Source organism: Anastrepha ludens, chromosome 2 (genome assembly GCF_028408465.1).
Source record: "Anastrepha ludens isolate Willacy chromosome 2, idAnaLude1.1, whole genome shotgun sequence".
Classification (NCBI taxonomy): Eukaryota; Metazoa; Arthropoda; class Insecta; order Diptera; family Tephritidae; genus Anastrepha; species Anastrepha ludens.
The window spans coordinates 180093226-180113676 of record NC_071498.1 but is presented as its reverse complement, the minus strand read 5'-3'; the positions used below and the strand labels follow the sequence as shown (position 1 = coordinate 180113676).

The following is a 20451-nucleotide window of genomic DNA, read 5'->3' as shown; positions in this document are numbered from 1 at the left end:
ATTTTCATTTTACAACCAAATTCACCTTACTTTTTGCCCACAGGTAAAAAAAGAAAATATTAATCCTGGCAATCCCAATAAGGATAATGGAAAACTTTTATAAAATTATTGCATTGTCATCGGTCCTTGATAGGTGTGCAAAATTTCAAGTCGATCAGATGTTTAGAAGCCAGTGAAAATTAAGCTCAAAGATTCCGTTACATACATACATACAACCCGACCTAATAAAAGTGTGTTAAAAAGAAACATATTCGCATTCTTACATTCTAACCTTTATTAACGTGCTATGTATGTAAATACTTCTTTAGATGTGATGAATTATTTTCGATTAAATAAAAAATTTAATAAAAAGTCACTTCGTCTCATTAGCCAAGGCCTTTTTCTTCGTTTTGGTGCAGTAGTAACGGTCACTGTTCTCAATCCAATCGCAGACGTTCAAAATCGTGTGGAAAGCTGTGCCCTCCTTGCACTCGAACTCCACCGGCTCGCCATGCACGCAGCGATAATACTTGATAATTAAATAGAGAATAAAATTAGTGAAATATTTACCATGTTGCATCGAACAGAATTTTTAAACAAGATGAAAAATTGCAAAAATTAAAATCCGCGTCATTTGTGTCACATAGAGAGCCGACTGTAGTAGAATATTTACTTTAGCGTTACTGATTTTAACATAGCAACATCAGAAACAGAGAGAGAGAGAGCTGTTTTCAAAGTCACACAGCCGGCTTCTTAGTAACCATCCAATTTGTGCTTTCATTACACAAAGTCTTATTACAGTTAAGGCTACATTTTTTCCCCCCTTCTTAAGCAAATTTGCCAGAATTTTAGCTTCTTTTAATTCTTTTTCATTTGCGAGTCTCGAATACTCACCTTCTGGCAATTCGCATGCGGTATAAAGTCCTTGTTTACGCAGTCAATATCGGGCTTATTAGCTTCGCCTGTTGGTTCTACCACCTCGGGGTGAGGTTCTAAAATTTCCAATCCTCCAGGTTCCTGGTTCATTGTTGGTGCTTCGGTTGTCGTTGTTGTTGAAGTTGTTGGTCTTGGTTTTGGTCTCGGTTTGGGTTTCTTAGAACCCTTAGAGGGTTTCTGCAATAAACAAATTGTGGAGTAATTATTGATGAAATTAATTTTAATTATTGTTAGTTAAAAATTAAAAACAAAAAAACAATAAATGAAACAAAGGAGTGCGACAAATAGAAGCTTGCAATTTATACCGATTTTAGAAAAACTTATAGAAGCAAAATTTCCGTCAATGGGATCTCGCCTAGTGATGTGATGTATATCGACACTTGTATTAATTGAACTGTGTAATATTTGGAGGGGTTTAGTTTGAAAAGCTGCAAAAACCAAATTATACTACCATTAAACCTCGTAAATTTCTGCCAGGTAGTCAAAAGAGAGACATGCAGTGGCTCAATAAAGAAATAGTGTCACATTTATTTTCGTTCTTCAAGTGTATTTTTCAAAACTGCTACAAACATAATAAAACTTTTACTCATTCGTACATAGAAAATACAAACATAAAAACTTAGCAAAATAAATGACAATAAAAAGAAGTTAGGCAAATAATATTTGAGAAAAAAAAAATATAATTAATATTTAGTCGGCAAGCCTTTTTTTCTCACAGCGTTCAGTCATATTGGCATGGATTCGACCAGCTTCTTGCATGTTAAAGGGTCTATTTTCCCCCACTGTTCTTTAATAGTATCTTCTAGGTCTTTCTTGTTTCTAATAACCAGCTTTTTCAGTTGGTTTTCCAAATGAGCACACAGATGATCAATTACATTGATAACTGGAGAGTGTGGAAGTGTTTCAAGTACTTTAGGGCAGTTGTACACAAGCCATAGACGGACTTCAAGTGCCTAATGCTTGGGATCGTTGTCTTGATAGTACTGGAAATTGTCCTTAATTCCCAACTTTTCAGCACTTTGGGCGACTTCTGTTGCAAGCTTAAGAGCGCTCAAATTTGGATTTCTCTTAATTCGTTGTACTATCGACCGTTCATCTGCATCGGAAACAGTTTTGATCGTCCCGATTTCTTTTTATTTTCCACGAATTTTGTTTCTTCGAAACGTTTTATCACGTCGTATACAGTCGATCGGGATCTATCCACTATTTCTGCGATTTCGCGAACGGTTTTACCCTTTTCATGACGACTAAATTTCTGACTTCAATTGAGCTTTGCCCACGCTGTCTACCCATGCTTATAATTTGGACTTTTATTCAACAAAACGGGACTGAAATTTTATTTTAATTCATTACGTTTGGTTCTTTTCTTGCACTGTTTCTACCAAGAGAAAATTAATTGTGGGATTCCCCGTTCTACAGTGCCAAACAATCGCGATATTGCCAGATATCCGACTTTTTTTTTACACCAATTTTGCGAATGCATAATCAACTTTTTGTAACAAAGAGGTAATGGATTTGTAAATTATTGTTACTATTTTTAAAATCCAATTTGAATACCCAATCGAAAAATATAAAAAAAAAAATATTTAACTTGCATTTCTTACAAACATTTTTAATTTGGAGCTGCGTGCTATGTCGGAGTTCTTTATTGAGCCACTGTAAGTATTTTGAGTAATTTAACACTAACAGATTTATCTGCTCAAGATCTTGGGCCAGTATCATACCACTGCAGGACAGAAGGAGAATAGAATGCAAATAGTACCAGTTTGTTGTGGATTTTAAGTGCTGGCATAATTGGCCCCCTGGAAGCTACGATTATTGAGTTTTTGTTGGGCCTAAAACTGAAGGCATGAGCTTAGATGCTATTTTGCTTTAGCAGGAGTGCATCAAGCAAACGATCTTTTGTCCACTAAGCTCAATAATCGTGTTGTTAGTAGCCTTGTTGATATGAAGTGCTAACCTCGAAGCTGCAAATCGAATCCATTAAATATTTTTGTGAGATGCCCTTAAATACAATAACTGATACTCTGCGAATATTCTAAACACGATCCCGAACCAAAAAGGCCAATAGTATCTGAACCATTTGTGGTATATGTAAATGGTTATCAGATTGTGGGTACTTTTTCCAACACGGTTTGTTTGAACGATCCCGCGTGACTACTGTCAAACTAAATACATTATTTTTTCAGTATTCATTGACAGTTCGTCATGAAAAGACTTATGCTTCAACAACGTTTACGAATCGTGCAAATATATTACGGAAGTCGACGCTCTGTGAAAAGTGTTCATCGCGCGCTCAGGCCAACTTATGGCGATCAGCGATGAGGCCCATTATTGTATATATATACATAATATGTAAAATTGTCGTACTTGGGCTGAAGAGCAACCCGAAGCCATTCAAGAACATCGATATATAACACCCTTTTTGGGTGTTTGGCCGAGCTCCTCCTCCTATTTGTGGTGGGCGTTTTGATGTTGTTCCACTAATGGAGGGACCTACAGTTTCAAGCCGACTCCGAACGGCAGATATTTTTATGAGGAGCTTTTTCATGGCAGAAATACACTCGGAGGTTTGCTATTGCCTGCCGAGGGACGACCGCTATTAGAAAAACTTTTTCTCCATTTTGGTATTTTCCCGAGACTCAAACCTACGTTCTCTCTGAATTCCGAATGGTAGTTACGCACCAACCCATTCGTCTACGGCGGCCACATCGATTAAATTCATTAAAACAATCGTTTGCTGCGGCCTATGGGCTGGAGGAATGATCAGCCCATATTTTTTCAAAGACGAGTCTGGTGCCAATGTAACAATGAATGGCAAACGCAATCGCGCCATGATAAACGACTTTTTGATGATGAGTGTCAGAAATTAAAGCCCGTGATCTTCACAACATTTGGTTCCAGCAAGACGATCATTGCCGCTACTTGCCGGTGAAATAATGGAATTACTGCGACGTCATTTCGGTGAGCAATTTATCTGTCGTCTCGGACTAGTAGATTGGCCACCAAGATCGAATGATATCACATCTTTAGATTTTTATTTGTGGGGTAGGTAAAATCAAAATGACTAGTGGATAAACTAGTTTCGGTTAAGTCATTGGAGGCCAACATTACTAAAGTGATTCACGAGTTACCGACCGAAGTCCTCCAGCGAGTCGCTCAAAGTTCGTGATTACGCATGACCGAATTACAGCGCAGTTGCGGCCAACATTTGAAAGGGATTATCTTTAAAAAATAAAAATCGTGAATGGTTCTACACAAAAATAATAAAAATTGCCCAACCAACATGAATTTTCGTTGTTTTATTTGGATTTAAAATACAACACCTCTAAATTGCTCACCCTTGGTGTACACTTTAAAAATCGAATACCTTTCTAATCGGCAAAATTACAATGTGAATAAAATTTATCAGCTTTATGTTGAAAAATTCGAGGTAGATATTTGGGGAAGTCTTTTTTTGAAAAAAAAGTAGTGAATTACGTAATTTTTGGCTTGAAAGCTCATTCACAAAAATCCATAACTCCGCTTCTATTGAGGCAAAAAACATTTTTAGTTTCAGTTTGAAGACAGAAGAGGGAGTTAAAAAAATGGTAAGAACGTTAATAAAAATCATTTACAAATTCTATTTTTATAAACAAATGAAATATTTAAATCGATTTTTAACAGCTGACACCACCTGGCAGGAAGTCTTTAATATAACCATCGCATACCTCGAAAAAAAATCATGAAAATTGTGTTTTTAATTAAAGTATGAATTATGTTTACTATTGGAATAAAATTAATTTATTCAGCGCTGCACTTCAGTGGTTTAAACAATTTTTTATTTCAATAAAAATAAATACGCACTGTAACTTGTGCACTGTAGAGTGTCCAACACTTAAAAACATAATTTTTGTTTTTGTCCAACTCTTATCCCTCAAATATTGTAGTTTGCCCCTGAAAGCTTTTCATGTTGTACCTGTGATGCTAGCAAAATAATGAGGCATCTATTAGAAATGTCAAATTGCAACCTAAGGTATTTCTTAAATTTTATTCCACTCTCTTTTTTTATTATTATTAAATATGTATGTATTTGTCCACTCATTACTCTTTTAGCGCTGGTGCCAGCTTAGCGCACTTTAGCTATGTAATTTTGTGCCTTAATTTTCTATTTTTGCGGAAGCTAATTCTGCAAAGACAAGCAGGCCAACTAAAAATAGGGAATTCTATTTGGCTTAGCATGGCCCAGTGGAACAATGCTATGCGCACTTACATACATGCACAGAAAGACACATACATATATATATATATGTGGGCATGTGTGTGTACGTGCGAATTCCCAAACAATTTGGCAATTAGCTGCGATAGAAGAATTCTTTTTACTTTTCTCGTATTAATCTTAATTATTTTACTGCATTGGCATATCTACACCAGCAAATATATCTATTTGAGTACACATATTTATATACATACATACTGCTGAGGGGAAACCTGAACTACTGAACAAATTTCGAGTTCAAAAGAAATAAAAGTTCGCCTATGCCGATGTATCTGCCGGTAGAGCGCATCAGATTTAAAACCGAAAGAGCAATGCACTCGTGAGTTATCCTCGCCTTCTGGTTTAGCAAATGAGAGAGCGATACTGTGATTTTTTAACTTAAATTTTGACGATGATTAATAATTCAGAATTTTACATGCAACAATGGCCATCATAAGGTCAATTCTATCGTGAGACGGGAATAGTGAGAATCGAAGAATATCCAATTTGAAGATGGTGCGGTTAAGTCATGTTCAAAGGGTATAGCAAAACTGCCGCTGGGCGTACCCCAAACATACAGGGTTTGATTGAAAAGTAATGAGCCTTATTTTTTAAGCAGTTTTATTAAACCTTTTGGCTTATACAACTAATATTTTTCAAAATATGACCCTTGAGCTTCCATACACCGCTGGTAGCGAACCTTCCACTGCAGGAAACATTTTTTAAACTCATCCGCCGGAATCGCGTTCAATTCGGCTGTCACAGTTTTTGGTTCACCTCGATGGAGTCGCCTCGCCTCCCCTTCAGCTTTCTTTTTCGGCGCGGGAACAAGAAGAAGTCCGGAGGGGAGAGGTCTGGGCTGTACGAGGGGTGGGAAGCACCGAAACCCCCATCTTGGCCAATGCAGAGGTGCAGAGGAAGGCGGTGTGCGCCGGCGTATTGTCGTGATGAAGGGTCCAATTGTTGACGAGGTTGGGCCGAACCCGGGCGACGCGGTTTTTCAGCCGAAGGAGCACTTCTTTGTAAAATGCCGCGTTTACAGTGCTTCCTGGAGGTACAAACTCCTTGTGGACGATGCCTCGAGAGTCGAAAAAGATGATCAGCATGGTTTTGACCTTGGATTTCGACATGCGCACCTCCTTGAGTAGCTCAATGGTTTCGGTACTCGTTTTGTTTAGCTTTACGCAAAATTTGATCGAATAACGTTGCTCCAACGATCGCTGCATTTTCGCCACTGCAAAATCCTAACAAACTTTTAAAACAGCTTTTACGCGCGGAGCGATGTTGACTGCACCGCTGTTGCCAGCGAACTGGGGCCGGTTTCTAGTGGAAGGCTAAGGGCCAACGATCATTTTCCCCCACCAGCCGATTCGGTTCATCGCTTGGCAGACGCTCCGCGCTAATGACAGCCCTTCAACCACTTCAAGGGTAGTCCAGTCCTGTAAATCTAGGCTCATCTATGTCGGTATACACAATATCCTGATATTAACATGGGCACCGAGAAACGTGGGTATCGCTGGTAACGAGACCTCAGACTCTTAAGCTACGATGGGCTCTGAGTTCAACTTCTCCATCAAAGTCACGGTTATCAAACGGGTTACTTCAACCCACAAGCGAGCTTGGCAGGCTGAAAAAGGCTGCAGGTGAACTAAACTGATGCTACCTGTCATGTCCAATCGATTGCCGCAAACCCTTCTGTTATTAAGCAGAGGGGAGTGCAGACGGCTGGTTGGACTGATGACGGGTCACTTTCTGTGGGCAAAGCACATGGAAAGGTTGGGCATCTCAGACAGTGTACTCTGCCCAGCTTGTGAAGAGGAGATGAGACGGCGGACCACTTTCTGTGCGTCTGCCCCGCCTTCGCTCGAATCAGGTTTGCTGTCTTTGGCACTGATGTGTTAGAAAGCGACCACCTTGTCTCCTTGGTACCACAAGAGCATGACATGATCCAGCCAACGAAGCCGCTGGATCCTTATTCGCTCATACAGTTCATTGGTCTATCGTCTGCTACACTCGCCATCGCTAACATGCAGAGGTCCAAAAATCTTCCGTAGAATCTTGCTCTCAAACACTCCGAGGGCCGTCTTATCGGATATTGTCATCATCAATGTCATCACTAGGGAATAAATTTTGGGAAACAACTCGGCGGAGCAGCAGCATCTTTGGCACTGATTTCGCGTACGACAAATATCAGATAAGTCAGACATTTCAAGTCGATGTTGAGCTTGATGGCCGGACCAATAGGTATCTCACTTGCCTGGGATTATGACCATAAGAATATACACGACAAGGAGAGTGTACAATTGATCTTCAGGTCGAAGTGAATACTTCATACCAATATCCATCAAAAAGATTTCTAATAAGTTAATCAGCGGCGCGGAGACCATCTTAATGAATTCGAAAAAGTGGCCTCCACTTAGAGCTTACATAAAACAAGATAAGCAACCGGAAAATTCTCCCACTACGACAAGTCAAGCACAGATGAACTTCTAAGACGGTGAAGAACGAATATTTCAGTACTGACGTCCACCATTGCGGAATATTGGGCCCGTAGTGAACATGCGCTTAAAAGAGGCCCTTCATACCGGTGCTGAAAAAGCAATTTCGTGGCTATTAATGAAATGGTTTTCCTTTGCAGCGAATACCCAGTTTTTACGCACAAGAGGCCTCAGATGCTAGGCAGGTTCTCAAGACCAAATCTCCTTTAGTAAAATCATTGACAAGACCAAGTGGTTTGAAGAAAACAATGAATTGGGAAACGTGATATATCAGAGGTTCACGGAAAAAAAATTTAACTAGTCTCGCGCTAATAGTAAAATTAAAAATTTCCAATCGGCTTTTTTGCCTCCATTTCATAGAAATTTGACAGCAAGCTGTCGCATAAAAGAGTAAAATTTGGAATTTAAAGAGCCGTTAGAACTTTGCCTTCGAAATTAATACGGTTCAATAACTGTTGGCACTTATTGGCAAGAGAGATTCTTCGTTAGATTCTTGCACCTTTGCACTTTGGTGACGGCGAGTATCGTAGGGGATGGAACGATGAGCTGTACGAGCTTCACGGCGACATAGACATAGTTCAACGAATAAAGATCCAGCGGTATCGTTGGCTGGGTTATGCCATCCGAATGATGTAAACGCTCCGGTTCTGAAAGTATTCGCTATGGTTGCTGCTGGTGGTAGTAGAGTGGCAGAGAAGGACTTGGCTTCACTTTGAGTTTCCAGCTGTCGCCGGTTAGCGCGAGAAAGAAATGACCGGTGCGCTTTGTTGAACTCGGCCAAAATCGCGTAAGCGGTTCTCGCGCCAATCAAGAAGAAGAAGAACTGTTGGCATAAAATAGTTTAGAATTTTTTCGGATTTTTTTCAAATCTATCTCTCATCCTCATTCAGTAAAGCGTTTAGAATCAATGTAATATATCAAATACGTCAAAGTGTATGCCTGCCCAAATTCATTGCCATATACTTAGAAAAGAAAAGGAATGCGAACTAGCCACGTTTTTGTTTCACTAGCAGTGTGCCAGTGGCTTTTCCTGCAGGGTCACTTCTATCTACTCACACATATGCATTTATATGTATAGGTATAATCTGTACATTCACTCACCTTGGTCGTTGTTGTTTGATCTAGTGGTCGCTTCGTTGTTGTTGTTGTTGTTGTTGTTGTACTCGGTTTCGGCCTCTTTGTGGTGACATCTTGTGACACGAAACTGGCCTCATCGGGATTCGGCGGCGTCGCTGGTGGTTTTGCCCATTCGGGCTGCAAGAAATAAACAAGAAACATAATAAATTACAGATGATTCTCAAATTAATAATAAAATAAAATGGTGCAAAAATGCTGGCATTTGTTCTTGGCAACACTTCTATAGCTAAAAGTTTGCTAACGCTTGCAAAAATAAAAACAAAGCTTCCAACGCGCGAATGATTTATATTCGCTAAACTTGGCACACCTACCCGCGGTGTTGTTTCGCGCGTAGGCTCGGGCACCATGTAATCGTGCATGTTGTCATAGAGTATTTGCATCAATGCGTTCTCGCGTCCACACAATCCATGGAAATCGTCCATGTCAATAGCCCAAGTCATAGCCCCCGCATAACCCTTTTGCTTGATGAAGTCCATTTTAATTTGCACCGATTTCTCGTTCTCATAGCCCACCCACTGCGTATCTTTGTAGGTGAAGGGCACCATGCCTTGATCGTCCCATTGCACGGTCCATCCCTTGGATGCATCTTGTACCTCGGTACAGATTTCATAATAGGCGAGGAAGCCACTGGCATTCGTATAAGGACCTGGTGTTCCACCACCTGCCTCCTTGTTGATGTAGGTGCCCATGTTGTAGTTCTTGTTGGAGTTGCTGAGTGTGAAAGTACGTCCATAGAATGGCACACCAACAACTAACTTATTTGCGGGACAACCCATTTCCTCCCAAAGCGCAAGACCGTCATTCTGTAATGCAAAAGAAAAAAATGATCTAAGTAACTTAACTGAGGTGAGATTCACTCATCACATACCACATTCAATTTCTCATACGCCCACTGATCGTGCTTGCGCTTATAGAGTGGACTATGTACATCCGCAAAACCAGCCCAGTTACCGCGCAAATCATAGGTCATTGCGTGTATGGCATCCAGTAACCTATAATCGAATTCTTATTATAGATGACCATAATTGGGGTTTCTTAACATGCGTCACTTACTCGCACAACTCGGGTACATGGTAGCCCTCCTGAAGTCTGAACTTCGCGACAGGTACAGCCATTGTTATTTCCCAGCCGCGTCCCTCTCGATCAAAAGCGCGTCGCAACTCCTGCACGAAATACAAAAACTTGTCCTTATCGCCAAAAGTGCCGCCACGATCTGTAGCGCCCGGGTACTCCCAATCCAAGTCGAAACCATCAAAATTGTAATCCTTCATGAACTGCACAACACTGCGTATGAAACTCAGTCGTCGTTCACGTACCGCCACCATTTGAGAGTACTTCGAACCACCTTCAGCCCAGCCACCTACAGCCACTTGCAGCTTAAGGTTCGGATGCTTCTGCCGCATTTGGGTGAATTTTTGGAATCCATTTTGTTCTACATCCAATTCGGGATCAATTACCAACACATCCCAACTCTTATCGTTCAGGCCAATAAATGAGTAGACCAGATGTGTGCACAAGTCTGCTGGCACATCCTCGAGTCCATAACGCCCTAATCCGGGGCGATACACAGCCCAGTTACTGAAGTAGCAAACAATACGCGCCGGTTGCTCGTTGGCCGATGTGCATATGGCAGCCACTGTAAGCGTGAAGCAGAGTAGCAATAGTTTTAAGGGAATATCTGCAGAAGAGATGAAAAACAAAATAAAAAGTGGCGTGACTAATTATATTTATGCTAATTTATATACGGCAAGATCTTCAATCCTAAGACGAGTTTATTTCTGCCCTGAAAAAGCTTCTCATAAAAAAAGTTCTTTATGCCGCCTTCGAACGGCACTGTGCGCGCACCACAAATTGAAGAACGATTTCATTTCAGTTAAAACCAATTCTAACTTAAAATCAGTATTTAAATTTTAAAACATTATAAAATATAGATATGTATGTTAAAACTATTGGGTTGGGGAATAAGTTCATAGCGTTTTTATGTTTTCTTTTATTTTACAACGATTTGTTTGCTGTTTGGCAATGGGTAAGTATTCATTCGATAGAACTATTTCTGCTCTACAAAACTATGTTAATTGTATTTTTGAGTTATTTAATTTTTATTAGTTTTAGGGCTTAGAAATGGAATACCCAGGAGGCAAAAATCAACATTTTCGGCATCTGATTTTCTTTGCTTTTCATCGAGGTCAAAAAGCTGTCAAATCAGCACGGGACAATTGCGACGTGTATGGAGAAGGTCTCATAGACGAGTCTACAACACGGAAATGGTTTGCTAAGTTCAAAAATGGTGACTCTAACGTCGATGGCACGCCCCGCAAAGGAAGACCTGCTGAATCCGATGAATAAAGTCTCAAATCAAAGGAGAACTGTAGCCAAACCAGTCGTAAATTGGCAAAAAAATGAACTGCAACCATAAAAACATTCCCAATCACCTTAATTTTACCGAAAAACTGGGAACCTCGCGAGCTCAACGAAAAAAGCAAAGGAAGTCACCTTCAAAATGCTTCTCAGCATCTCATCCGCCATCGAAAAACACGCGGTCATAAACAACGCATTTGGACCGAATCGTCACGGGAGATGAGAAATGGTTCCTATACGAGGTGTGTTCAAAAACTATCCCGAATTTTTATTTTTTTTCAAAAATTATTTATTTATTCAATAATATAGGTATATTTTGCCCCCTTCAAAGTAATCCCCATGAGATATTATGCACTTGTGCCAACGTTTTTTCCAATCTTCGAAGCACTTCAAAAAATAATTTTTTTTTAATATATCTTGTTCAGCTCCTCCTTCGATGCCGTCTTTATCTTGCCAATCGCAGCGTAGCGTCGCCCTTTCATGAGCCTCTTTAGTTTCGGGAACAAGAAAAAGTCACAGGGGGCCAGATCTGGGGAATACGGGGGCTGTGGCATCATTAGTGTGTTGTTTTTGGCCAAAAAGTCGCGCACGAGCAACGATGTGTGAGCAGGGACGTTATCGTGATGCAAAAGCCAATTTTTGTTCTTCCACAAATCCGGGCGCTTCTGGTGGATTGCTTTACGCAAATTACGCATAACTTGCAGGTAATATTCCTTAATGACCGTTTTACCCTGTGGCAAGAACTCATGATTCACTACGCCCCTGCAATCGAAGAAAACGGTAAGCAAAACTTTTACATTCAATCGAACTTGGAGCACTTTCTCGGTCTTGGTTCGTGCGGCAGCTTCCATTGAGATGATTGAGCTTTGGTTTCCACGTCATAACCATAAACCCATGATTCCTCACCAGTTATGACCCTCTGGAGCAAATTTGGGTCGTCGCGGACAGAGTCAAACATCTCATTAGCAATGTTCATGCGATGCTGCTTTTGGTCGAAATTGAAAAGTTTTGGTACGAATTTTGCGACGACCCGTCTCATGCCCAAATCATTGGAAAAAATCGAATGGCACTGGTCAATCGATATGTCTAGATCCTCAGCAACTTCTCTAACGGTGATTTGACGATTGGCCAATACCATTTTCTTCACTTTATCAATTTTTTCGTCTGTTGTTGAAGTGCTCGGGCGTCCGGCACACTTTTCGTCGTTCACATCTTCTCGGCTTTCTGAGAACATTTTGTACCACCGATAAACGTTGCTTTGATCCAAAGTAGCTTCTCCGTATGACACAGTCAACCTTCGGAATGCATCCGCGCACTTAATTTCGTTTTTCACACAAAATTTGATACAGGTTCTTTGATCCATCTTTTTGAATAGGTAAAAATCGAAGACGAGCCGAAACACGTGCAAGCAAGGCCGCTGTCAACAATTAACTGAACTTTCAAAATGGCCGAACTCGTCGGCATAAGTGCGAGACATGAGTACCAACATATCGCCACAAAAAAATCGACATTCAAATATACGTAACCTGCGAAAATTCAAAATTCGCGATACTTTTTGAACACACCTCGTACAGCAATATGAAGCAAAGAAAGGAGTGGGTGGCTCCAGGAGAGTCAAGCCGGATCTTCATCCACAGAAGATCATGATATGTGTTTGGTGGACTGGGAGGACATGGTGCACTGGGAAATGTTCGAAAAGAATACCACGGTCAACAAGGAGCTCTACATTGCCTAGCTACACCGCGTGTACTATGATGCACAAGTCGTCAAAGCCGCACTCCAACAGCTCGAATAGAAGGTCCTTCAGCATGCTTGCACTGATCGATTACAATCTTTTCTACTACCTGCCAACCATATGAAGAGCGTTACCTTCGATAACAAAGAGGTCTTTAAAAACTGGCTCAACAACGTCTTTGACACCAGACCAAGCGATTTTTGGCGGAACGACATCAACAAATTGGTTGAGAGGTGGGAAGAGGCTGTAAACAGCAACAGCGAATATAAAGGGTGGTTAAATTTCAAGGGCCGGTGGTGAATGTGAACCACACCTAAACTCAAGTTTATTTCTGCATTTCATGTGACATTTTTCAATTTCAGACTCGAAACTCGATTTGAACCATGGAAAGATACACAGTCGAGCAACGCATTAAAGGTTTTCAGGCTTATTATGAAAACGGGCATTCAAATCAAAATGCATATTGCGTACTTCGTGAAGAAAATCATCTTCAGCGATGAGGCACATTTTTATCTCAGTGGATTCGTCAATAAGCAGAATTGCCGCATTTGGGCGAATGATAATCCAAGAGTGATTGCCGAAAAACCAATGCACCCACAAAGAGTGAGTGTTTGGTGTGGTTTATGGGCCGGCGGCATCATTGGGCCGTATTTTTTCCAAAATGAGGCCGGTGAGGCAGTTACTGTGAATAGTGTTCGCTTTCGTGAGATGATAACGAACTTTTTATGATCCGAATTGGAAGATATGGATGTGGACGATATGTGGTTTCAACAAGATGGTCGCACTTGTCACACAGCTAACGAAACAATGGCTCTTTTGCGCGGAAAATTTGATGGCCGAATAATCTCACGTCGCGGCGATGTCAATCGGCCGCCAAGATCATGTGATTTGACACCGTTGGACTTCTTTCTTCGGGGTTATTTGAAAGAAAAGGTGTACATCGATAAGCCAGCAACAATTTAAGAGCTAAAGGATGAGATAATTCGGCACATTAACGGCATAGAACCTCAATTATACCTCAGCCTCATTGAAAATTTGGACCGTCGGTTGGAGGTGTGCCGCCGAGGCCGTGGCGGCCATTTGGCTGATATTTTATCCCATACGTAATTGAGCCATACCAATATTATCATAATAAAGAGAAATGACAATAATTTCCTAAAAAAAAAAGGATTTTATTCAAAATCGACATCGGACCTTAAAATTTATAATTGATTAACTTATTGATGTAATTGATGTTTTTGATTAAAATAATTCGGTAAAAACGCCACGAACTTATTCCTCAACCTAATAGTGTCTAGCAATAATAGGAGAGAACATGGTTATCTATGTGAAAAGAAAAAAAAAATTGCACGCCTATATAAAGAAATGTGAATACTTTAATTTCTTCACCCTGTGTGAGCTGATTTTTAGTTGCATTGAGAAATGGTGAGTAGAAAAGCAACAAAGAAGTAACGTAGAACCTTATTTTAACATTTTCGAGTCACCCACTGCTCACTTTAAAGTTGACACTGAGTTTTTGTGATAAAAAGCATTTTCTGTTTTTTAACTTCTTTCTGACTACGGGCCGGAGAATTTATTTAATAGTTTGATATGATGTCACTGCCGATGGCTGACCAACAACACCTTTCCAATATATTCTCATAATCCAAATTAAATTGAATAAATACTTTACTGCCCTCAAGTGTAAGAATATCAGTAAAAAATAATAAAATATTAGACGTTCTCAGGCCGCAGCTGCGGTACTTAATTAAAATTCTGCAAGCGTACAAGATTTCAAGTACACAAATGCTTCCTTTTTGCATGCTTTTGCTCAACATTTCACAATCAATTACAACATAAGAATAAAACAGAAAAAAGAAATGAATATCAAATCAAAATATCAGCACAGGCGCTACCGCAATTAACGCATAATTATTGTAAACGCAAGTTTTGTCTAACAATGTCATCGCGAATAGCAATAGCAAATACAACAAACACACTCACACACACAAATGTGGTACATGCATACGTGTGTTCGCATGTAAATGTCTACAACATAATAAATTTTGTAGGGATCTTGCTCGAATATTTTATTACCGTGACGTGTTGACTTTGGCGTTGCCAAAATGAGGGAAAATTACCAACAGTTGTGTGCATAATTTCATAAAATAAAATAAGTAAATAAATGCGAGAAAGAAGTGTCATTAAGAAAATTTCAATTCAAATCATTTGAAATGAAGGAATGTTCGGGCTGTTGTTACATTACGTTTGAGTATCGCCGAGTTTGCCGACCGCCGCGCCGCTTTGCATGGCATTTCAAACAAAGCAGACACACACACACACGCTCGTGCATCACAAACACACGCACCAAGGTATGTAAATGGATTTGTGTTGTTTGTGTTTTTCTTTTATTATGCGTCGCAAACGTTGGTTGAATTTTAAATCAATCATTTGTGTTATCAGCTGCCAGCAGGCGTGCATCACACACACACTTATGCAAATTTAGTGCGATTGCTTGGTGTTACTTAATAAATATGCAATGCGGCGTGTCAATAGTTTGTTGACGTACCTGTACAATACTTTATAGCCAATTATACGTCGTTGGCCCGTTTCAGTTATGGTAGGCAGATTTGGCATGGCTACATGTGTGTGTGTGTATGTGTCTGTGCGGCACTTTAAGTGTTAGTGTGTGCGCGTACATTTTTGTCAACGTTAAGGCTATGCGAGTTCATAATTCACATTAGAAACAGTCGCGATAATAGTAGCAACAACAATAACAACTGCTTTTACAAACAAATTTCCACAAAAGCGGCAGAAAACAAATGGTTTTCCATTTGGGCTATGAAGGTTTAATTGAATTATTTACACAATTTTCTTTTTCCAATTGAAGCGACAATGAGTTCATTTACCGGCGGGTGTTTGCTAATTTAAATTTATGTATATGGAAAGGTTTCGAATTATGTAATGGATTTTCGAACAAAAGAAATATGTGTGTGTTTTATTTATGTAGATGTGTATTAGCCGAATGGATAATGTAGAGGAGATGGAGCGGTAAACAGATTGGAGTTTTCAGTGACAGTCAGGCTGCACTGAAGGCCCTGGAGAACGTGAAGAAAACCTCAAAGATTGTTCAAGAATGTAAGAAGAAGCTTAATTCTGTCGCAAGACCAAACAGGCTGGTACTTATATGGGCTCCAGGACACTCCGGTGTTCAAGGAAACGAAATTGCCGATGAATTGGCCAACCGTAGATCAGCGGTTCCCCCACAAGGGCTAGAGCCAATAGTCGGAATCAGTTCCGCAGGAATCATGAATTGGATCAGCGATTATGTAGGCAATCTACATAAAGAGCGATGGTCTGGTCTAGAACGCTGCAGAACTGCAAAGTATTTTGTGACAAGTCGGAACAGAAAACTGTCAAACTTTCTACTAAAACTTGAAAGGAAAGACGTTCGGTTGATGGTCGGTATCATTACTGTGTCCTGGGGTCAGCATATGACCACCATTGGAATCATTGAGGACCCAATGTGCCTGTCGTGCTTGCAGGAGGCGAATAGCATTGAGCATTTCTCTGTGAGTGTCCTGCCTTTGCTATACCACGGCTACGAGTTTTGGGTTCCGATGTCGAGAATGAGTAATATTTGTTCTCTAAAACTGAAAGATATTTACAGATTTACCAAAAAATCTGGAAAATTCTCACAGAACTAGCTATCTCTGTCTCTGTCTCTATTCTTTCCTACCTCTTTCTCTGATACTTTTCTCCTTCCCTCCTTGGCTATCTACCCTCTTTCCAGAGCTTTTTGGCCTGAGTGTTTTAGGATCCACCAAATCTCCTGGTGCCCCTTGGCTCGACCTTTTCAAATTTCAATTTCAATTTTCATGTATGTGATTCTATATAAAAGGTGGCACAAAATTAATCATCCTTCGTTCTAACTTTTTTAACAAAAAAAACAAAAAAATTTCTGATCGATGGAAGTCTTTATTTTAACCATTACTTGTTTGTTTTAACGCTACAGCGGTCTAGTTCACAAGTGCCAAATATGATTAACATACGAAGCCGTTTGTAAAAATCATAAATCTTCCGATAGAGGGATTGATTTTGCTCCACCATGTATTTCTGGTGTAGATACTCGTAACCAAGCATCTTCTCGCAGAGGCGTATGCCATCTGTCTATGTGCAGAAATCAAGTTAGGCAGGAATCGTCGGAATGAGCGAATTGCCATTCTGAATGATAGTCGGTACTCAAGGATGACAAAGCCCTCACTGGTCCTTGAGTGTATCGAGAAACTGAATCTGTTAAGGAAGCACAATTGCATCCTTCTTGTTTGGGTTGGAGTACACAGGGGTACAACTGGAAACGAAGTAGCGGACGCATTGGCAAGAGAGGCTGCGGCCTCGTCATTAATAGGACCCGACCCCTTCCTTGCTATGTGACAACACACCGTCAAGGAAGAGCTCAGGAGTGAAAAGCTAAAGCTAAGGGAGGATACCTGGCACCAAACCATGGGTCTACACCATGCGAAATCCTCACTGCTCACGAGCATTCTCAAAGGCTATTGCAGACTGCGTAGTCATCTGCGCATAATCGGGATATGAACCACTCACTTATGACGTTTGTTCAACTAATTCTACTTCAATACTTCTCCTTGAGTGCCGCGCTATAGCGCGAATCTAAATCTAAATCTAGCATCATTTTTTTCACTTTGAAGATGTTGGTTGGTTTCAGTAGCATTATTACACCGAATTAGAATCCGGTCTAAGAAATTATCACCCTAGCAGAATGCAAAGAAAATTTTCGTCAAAAAATATAATTTTGGCAGTTTTCAAAATTGAAATGTGGGGTTGTTTTTAAATTTAAATTTTGTTTGCGCTATTGCTTTCATTGAAATTTGTTCAAAAGTGACATTAAAGCGGCAAAAGAATTTTTGTAGAACAAAGGATGACAATTTTCTTTTTCAACTCGGATCAAAGATTCCGAAATATGGATTTCTTTTACTGCGCAATACAAAATATGGTGTAGAATAATACATTGCTTGTGTCAATTCAGATGTAAATTTTTTATTCAAACACACAGCTTTCACTTTGGAAACTTTCATTTTCAATAACTTTATTCACAATTTGTGCTATTTCTGTATTCAATTTTTTTAGGCTTTGTCAACATTCTTAACACTATTCACTTATCACTTTGCTCTATTTTCCTTTATTTATTCAAAATATTTCTATATCGAACACAAGCACATTTTTAGAAGACTTTAAAGAATTTCTCTCCTGAAATGCTCAACTTTTCAATTTATGTCAACCGCTTCAATTTCTTATCACTACTCCAGCACTCTTACCCATGTTGTGCGTATGAGTCTTGGGCGTCGAATGACAGTCGGTGCGCGCATGCGTTACGTTTTTATTTGCAATTTGGCGCACAAATGTCGCACGTAACTGTCGGGCTTGTTAGCGGTAGTAACTTCTACCACTTCCCATTGAGTTCTCACCCGCGCACGATAAGTAACAGAAACAAAGCAAAACAAAAGAAAAGAGAAAAAGGAAAAATCGGGGAAAAAAATCAACTCAAGCCAAGCGGCTTAAGTCTTGCCTTCGTAATGCAGTGCGATGCGTTACGCGCCACAATATTTCCTACTTTGACGTAGCGGCATAGAAAGCACCAACCCCCGTGCTTAAAATTACACACGAACCTATGTATGTATGTATGTTTTGGGTGTAAGAATAGTAGCTCATAGATGCAGTGGTAAAATTGTTGTGTAACTAAAGCTGTAATTTGGCCACTTTTGCACGCTAGTTCGCCCGCCTCGGCTTTGGAAACTGCTCAAAAAAAGTCTTCCTCTTAGCGCAGGGTTAGTCCCTAGTGGAATTTATAATAACAATTTTGACTTTTCAGCTAAAATACATTCCTGATTAGAATTTAACTATTAGCGTCGTGAAAGCTAAATAAATTATTACAACAACCATACAGAGACGACGTAAGAGTTGAAACAAAGAGCCGAAGTTGCCATTGACGAGATTAGTGTGGAAACTCGCAAAAAAGTACTGACAAATTGGGTTGACAGGTGGGCTGCTGTAAAGCCAGCCGTGAATGTCGGTAGGTCGGTAGCTTAGATGGCAAGAATACCATAATGTGGACCACTAAGGAGAGAAAAGGGATCTAAGCTGAAGAACTTCCTCAAGCCATCCCCAAAGGGCACGCTAAGGACATTTGCAGAGAAAGTGTTCAACAGTCTCTTTCTCGGCAGGATCCCCACAGCTTCTGCAATAGGGGTTGTATGGAGTTCCAAGCTTCTCCACATGAGTGCCGACCCAGTGACCAGTGAACAACGCAATGAGTTTAGGAATTGAATGAAGGGAGACTCCCATCACCTTAAGCGGTCTGTCTATACCGTATTGAGGCCATAGTGTTTTGGAAATAGCACTTGATGAGACAGACCTCCATTTGTCTTGCGCTTTTTTTAGAAAGAAATTGTGTAGTTTCCCTTTAACAACGGTCAAAGGGACACCGATGTCTGAGAAGGGGACAACTGAAGCCGGTCCTGTCGACCCCTTCCTGGCAAGCTCCTCGGCAATTTCATTTCCCTCTATATTCCTGTGCCCAGGAACCCAGATAAGGGAAATGTTTCCTGCACGTTCGAGACGTTTGAGTTCCTCCTTACAATAGTTCACCAGAAGAGAGCTGCAGTACAGCGGCGACAGGGCCTTGATAGCACTTGACTATCGGAAAAAATTTTAATGCAGGATCGCGAAGACCTCTGCTTTGAAAAACGCTGCTCGTTTCCGGCAGTTTAAAGGAGACCGAAATGCTGGCTGATTTAGAGAAAGTCTCCGCTCCCACTCCAGATTCTACCTGGATATCATTTCCATGAAATTTTGTTCCTGGCTTAATGGCAAAAATAAAGGATGTGAACATCTAAAGAATTGAAAAGGTTCTGTTCGCATAACCGTTGTAATATCAACCAGACCATCCTTCGAAAGGATTATATGCGGCATTAAACCTCCTCCCGCTGGATCTGCAGGCAAGATATATCGCGCGCAGTGTGGCAATAAGGTTGAGCACGGGCTACGGCCACATTAAAATCCTAGCTGGCTTTTCGGAGCTTCCCAGACTGGTGGACTATGCACTGCCATCCTACCCTCAAGGGATAAGTGGGAATGAGACAATGTAAGACAGGGCGTGTCCATCCATGAACGTATACACAGATGACTCAAAGCTCGAGGGCAGGATGGGCGTAGGTGTGTATTCCAAAAATCTAGGAATCTCCTTCAGTTTTGGGATCTCCAGCTCAGACTGTAGTGACTTTAAGGCTGATGGCAATAATAAAAGACATGACATATGTAAGTATGGTATGGAGATGAGATCTATACTTTCACGAATAGCTAGGCGATGTAGAAATCCCTCACAAAGCAGTCGATAATCTCCAAGGTAGTCATGAAATGCCGCACAACTCTTAGCGAGATGACTGAGTCAATCCACCTGACAATGGGGATAATTGTGGGGAGATAAAGTAGCGAGACTCGGCATCAAGTTGACTGATGAGGGCACAGACATTGCCATAGACATATTCTGTAACAAACTTGCAAGCTACTTATCT

At 40.5% G+C, this 20451-nt stretch overlaps 1 protein-coding gene across 1 annotated transcript; it reads right to left on the bottom strand.

The window, feature by feature from the left end:
• Window positions 1–250: 250 nt before the first annotated feature.
• LOC128855969 (endochitinase-like) lies at window positions 251–18283 on the bottom strand. The gene is made up of 7 exons (XM_054091270.1): window positions 18196–18283; window positions 9841–10465; window positions 9656–9779; window positions 9099–9590; window positions 8752–8904; window positions 874–1092; window positions 251–508 (listed from the first exon to the last, which is right to left on the bottom strand). Exons 1-7 carry the CDS (start codon window positions 18197–18199, stop codon window positions 353–355), a joined length of 1773 nt encoding a protein of 590 aa, XP_053947245.1. The 5' UTR covers window positions 18200–18283; the 3' UTR covers window positions 251–352.
• Between the last annotated feature and the right edge of the window lie 2168 nt (window positions 18284–20451).

Excerpts from the sequence above, each read along its gene's own strand:
- LOC128855969 (XM_054091270.1), bottom strand. Across the intron at positions 8,905-9,098 it reads CGCGCGAAACAACACCGCGG|CCCGAATGGGCAAAACCACC; the intron begins GTAGGTGTGCCA and ends TATTTCTTGCAG. Across the intron at positions 509-873 it reads CGCATGCGAATTGCCAGAAG|TATTATCGCTGCGTGCATGG; the intron begins GTGAGTATTCGA and ends TTAATTATCAAG.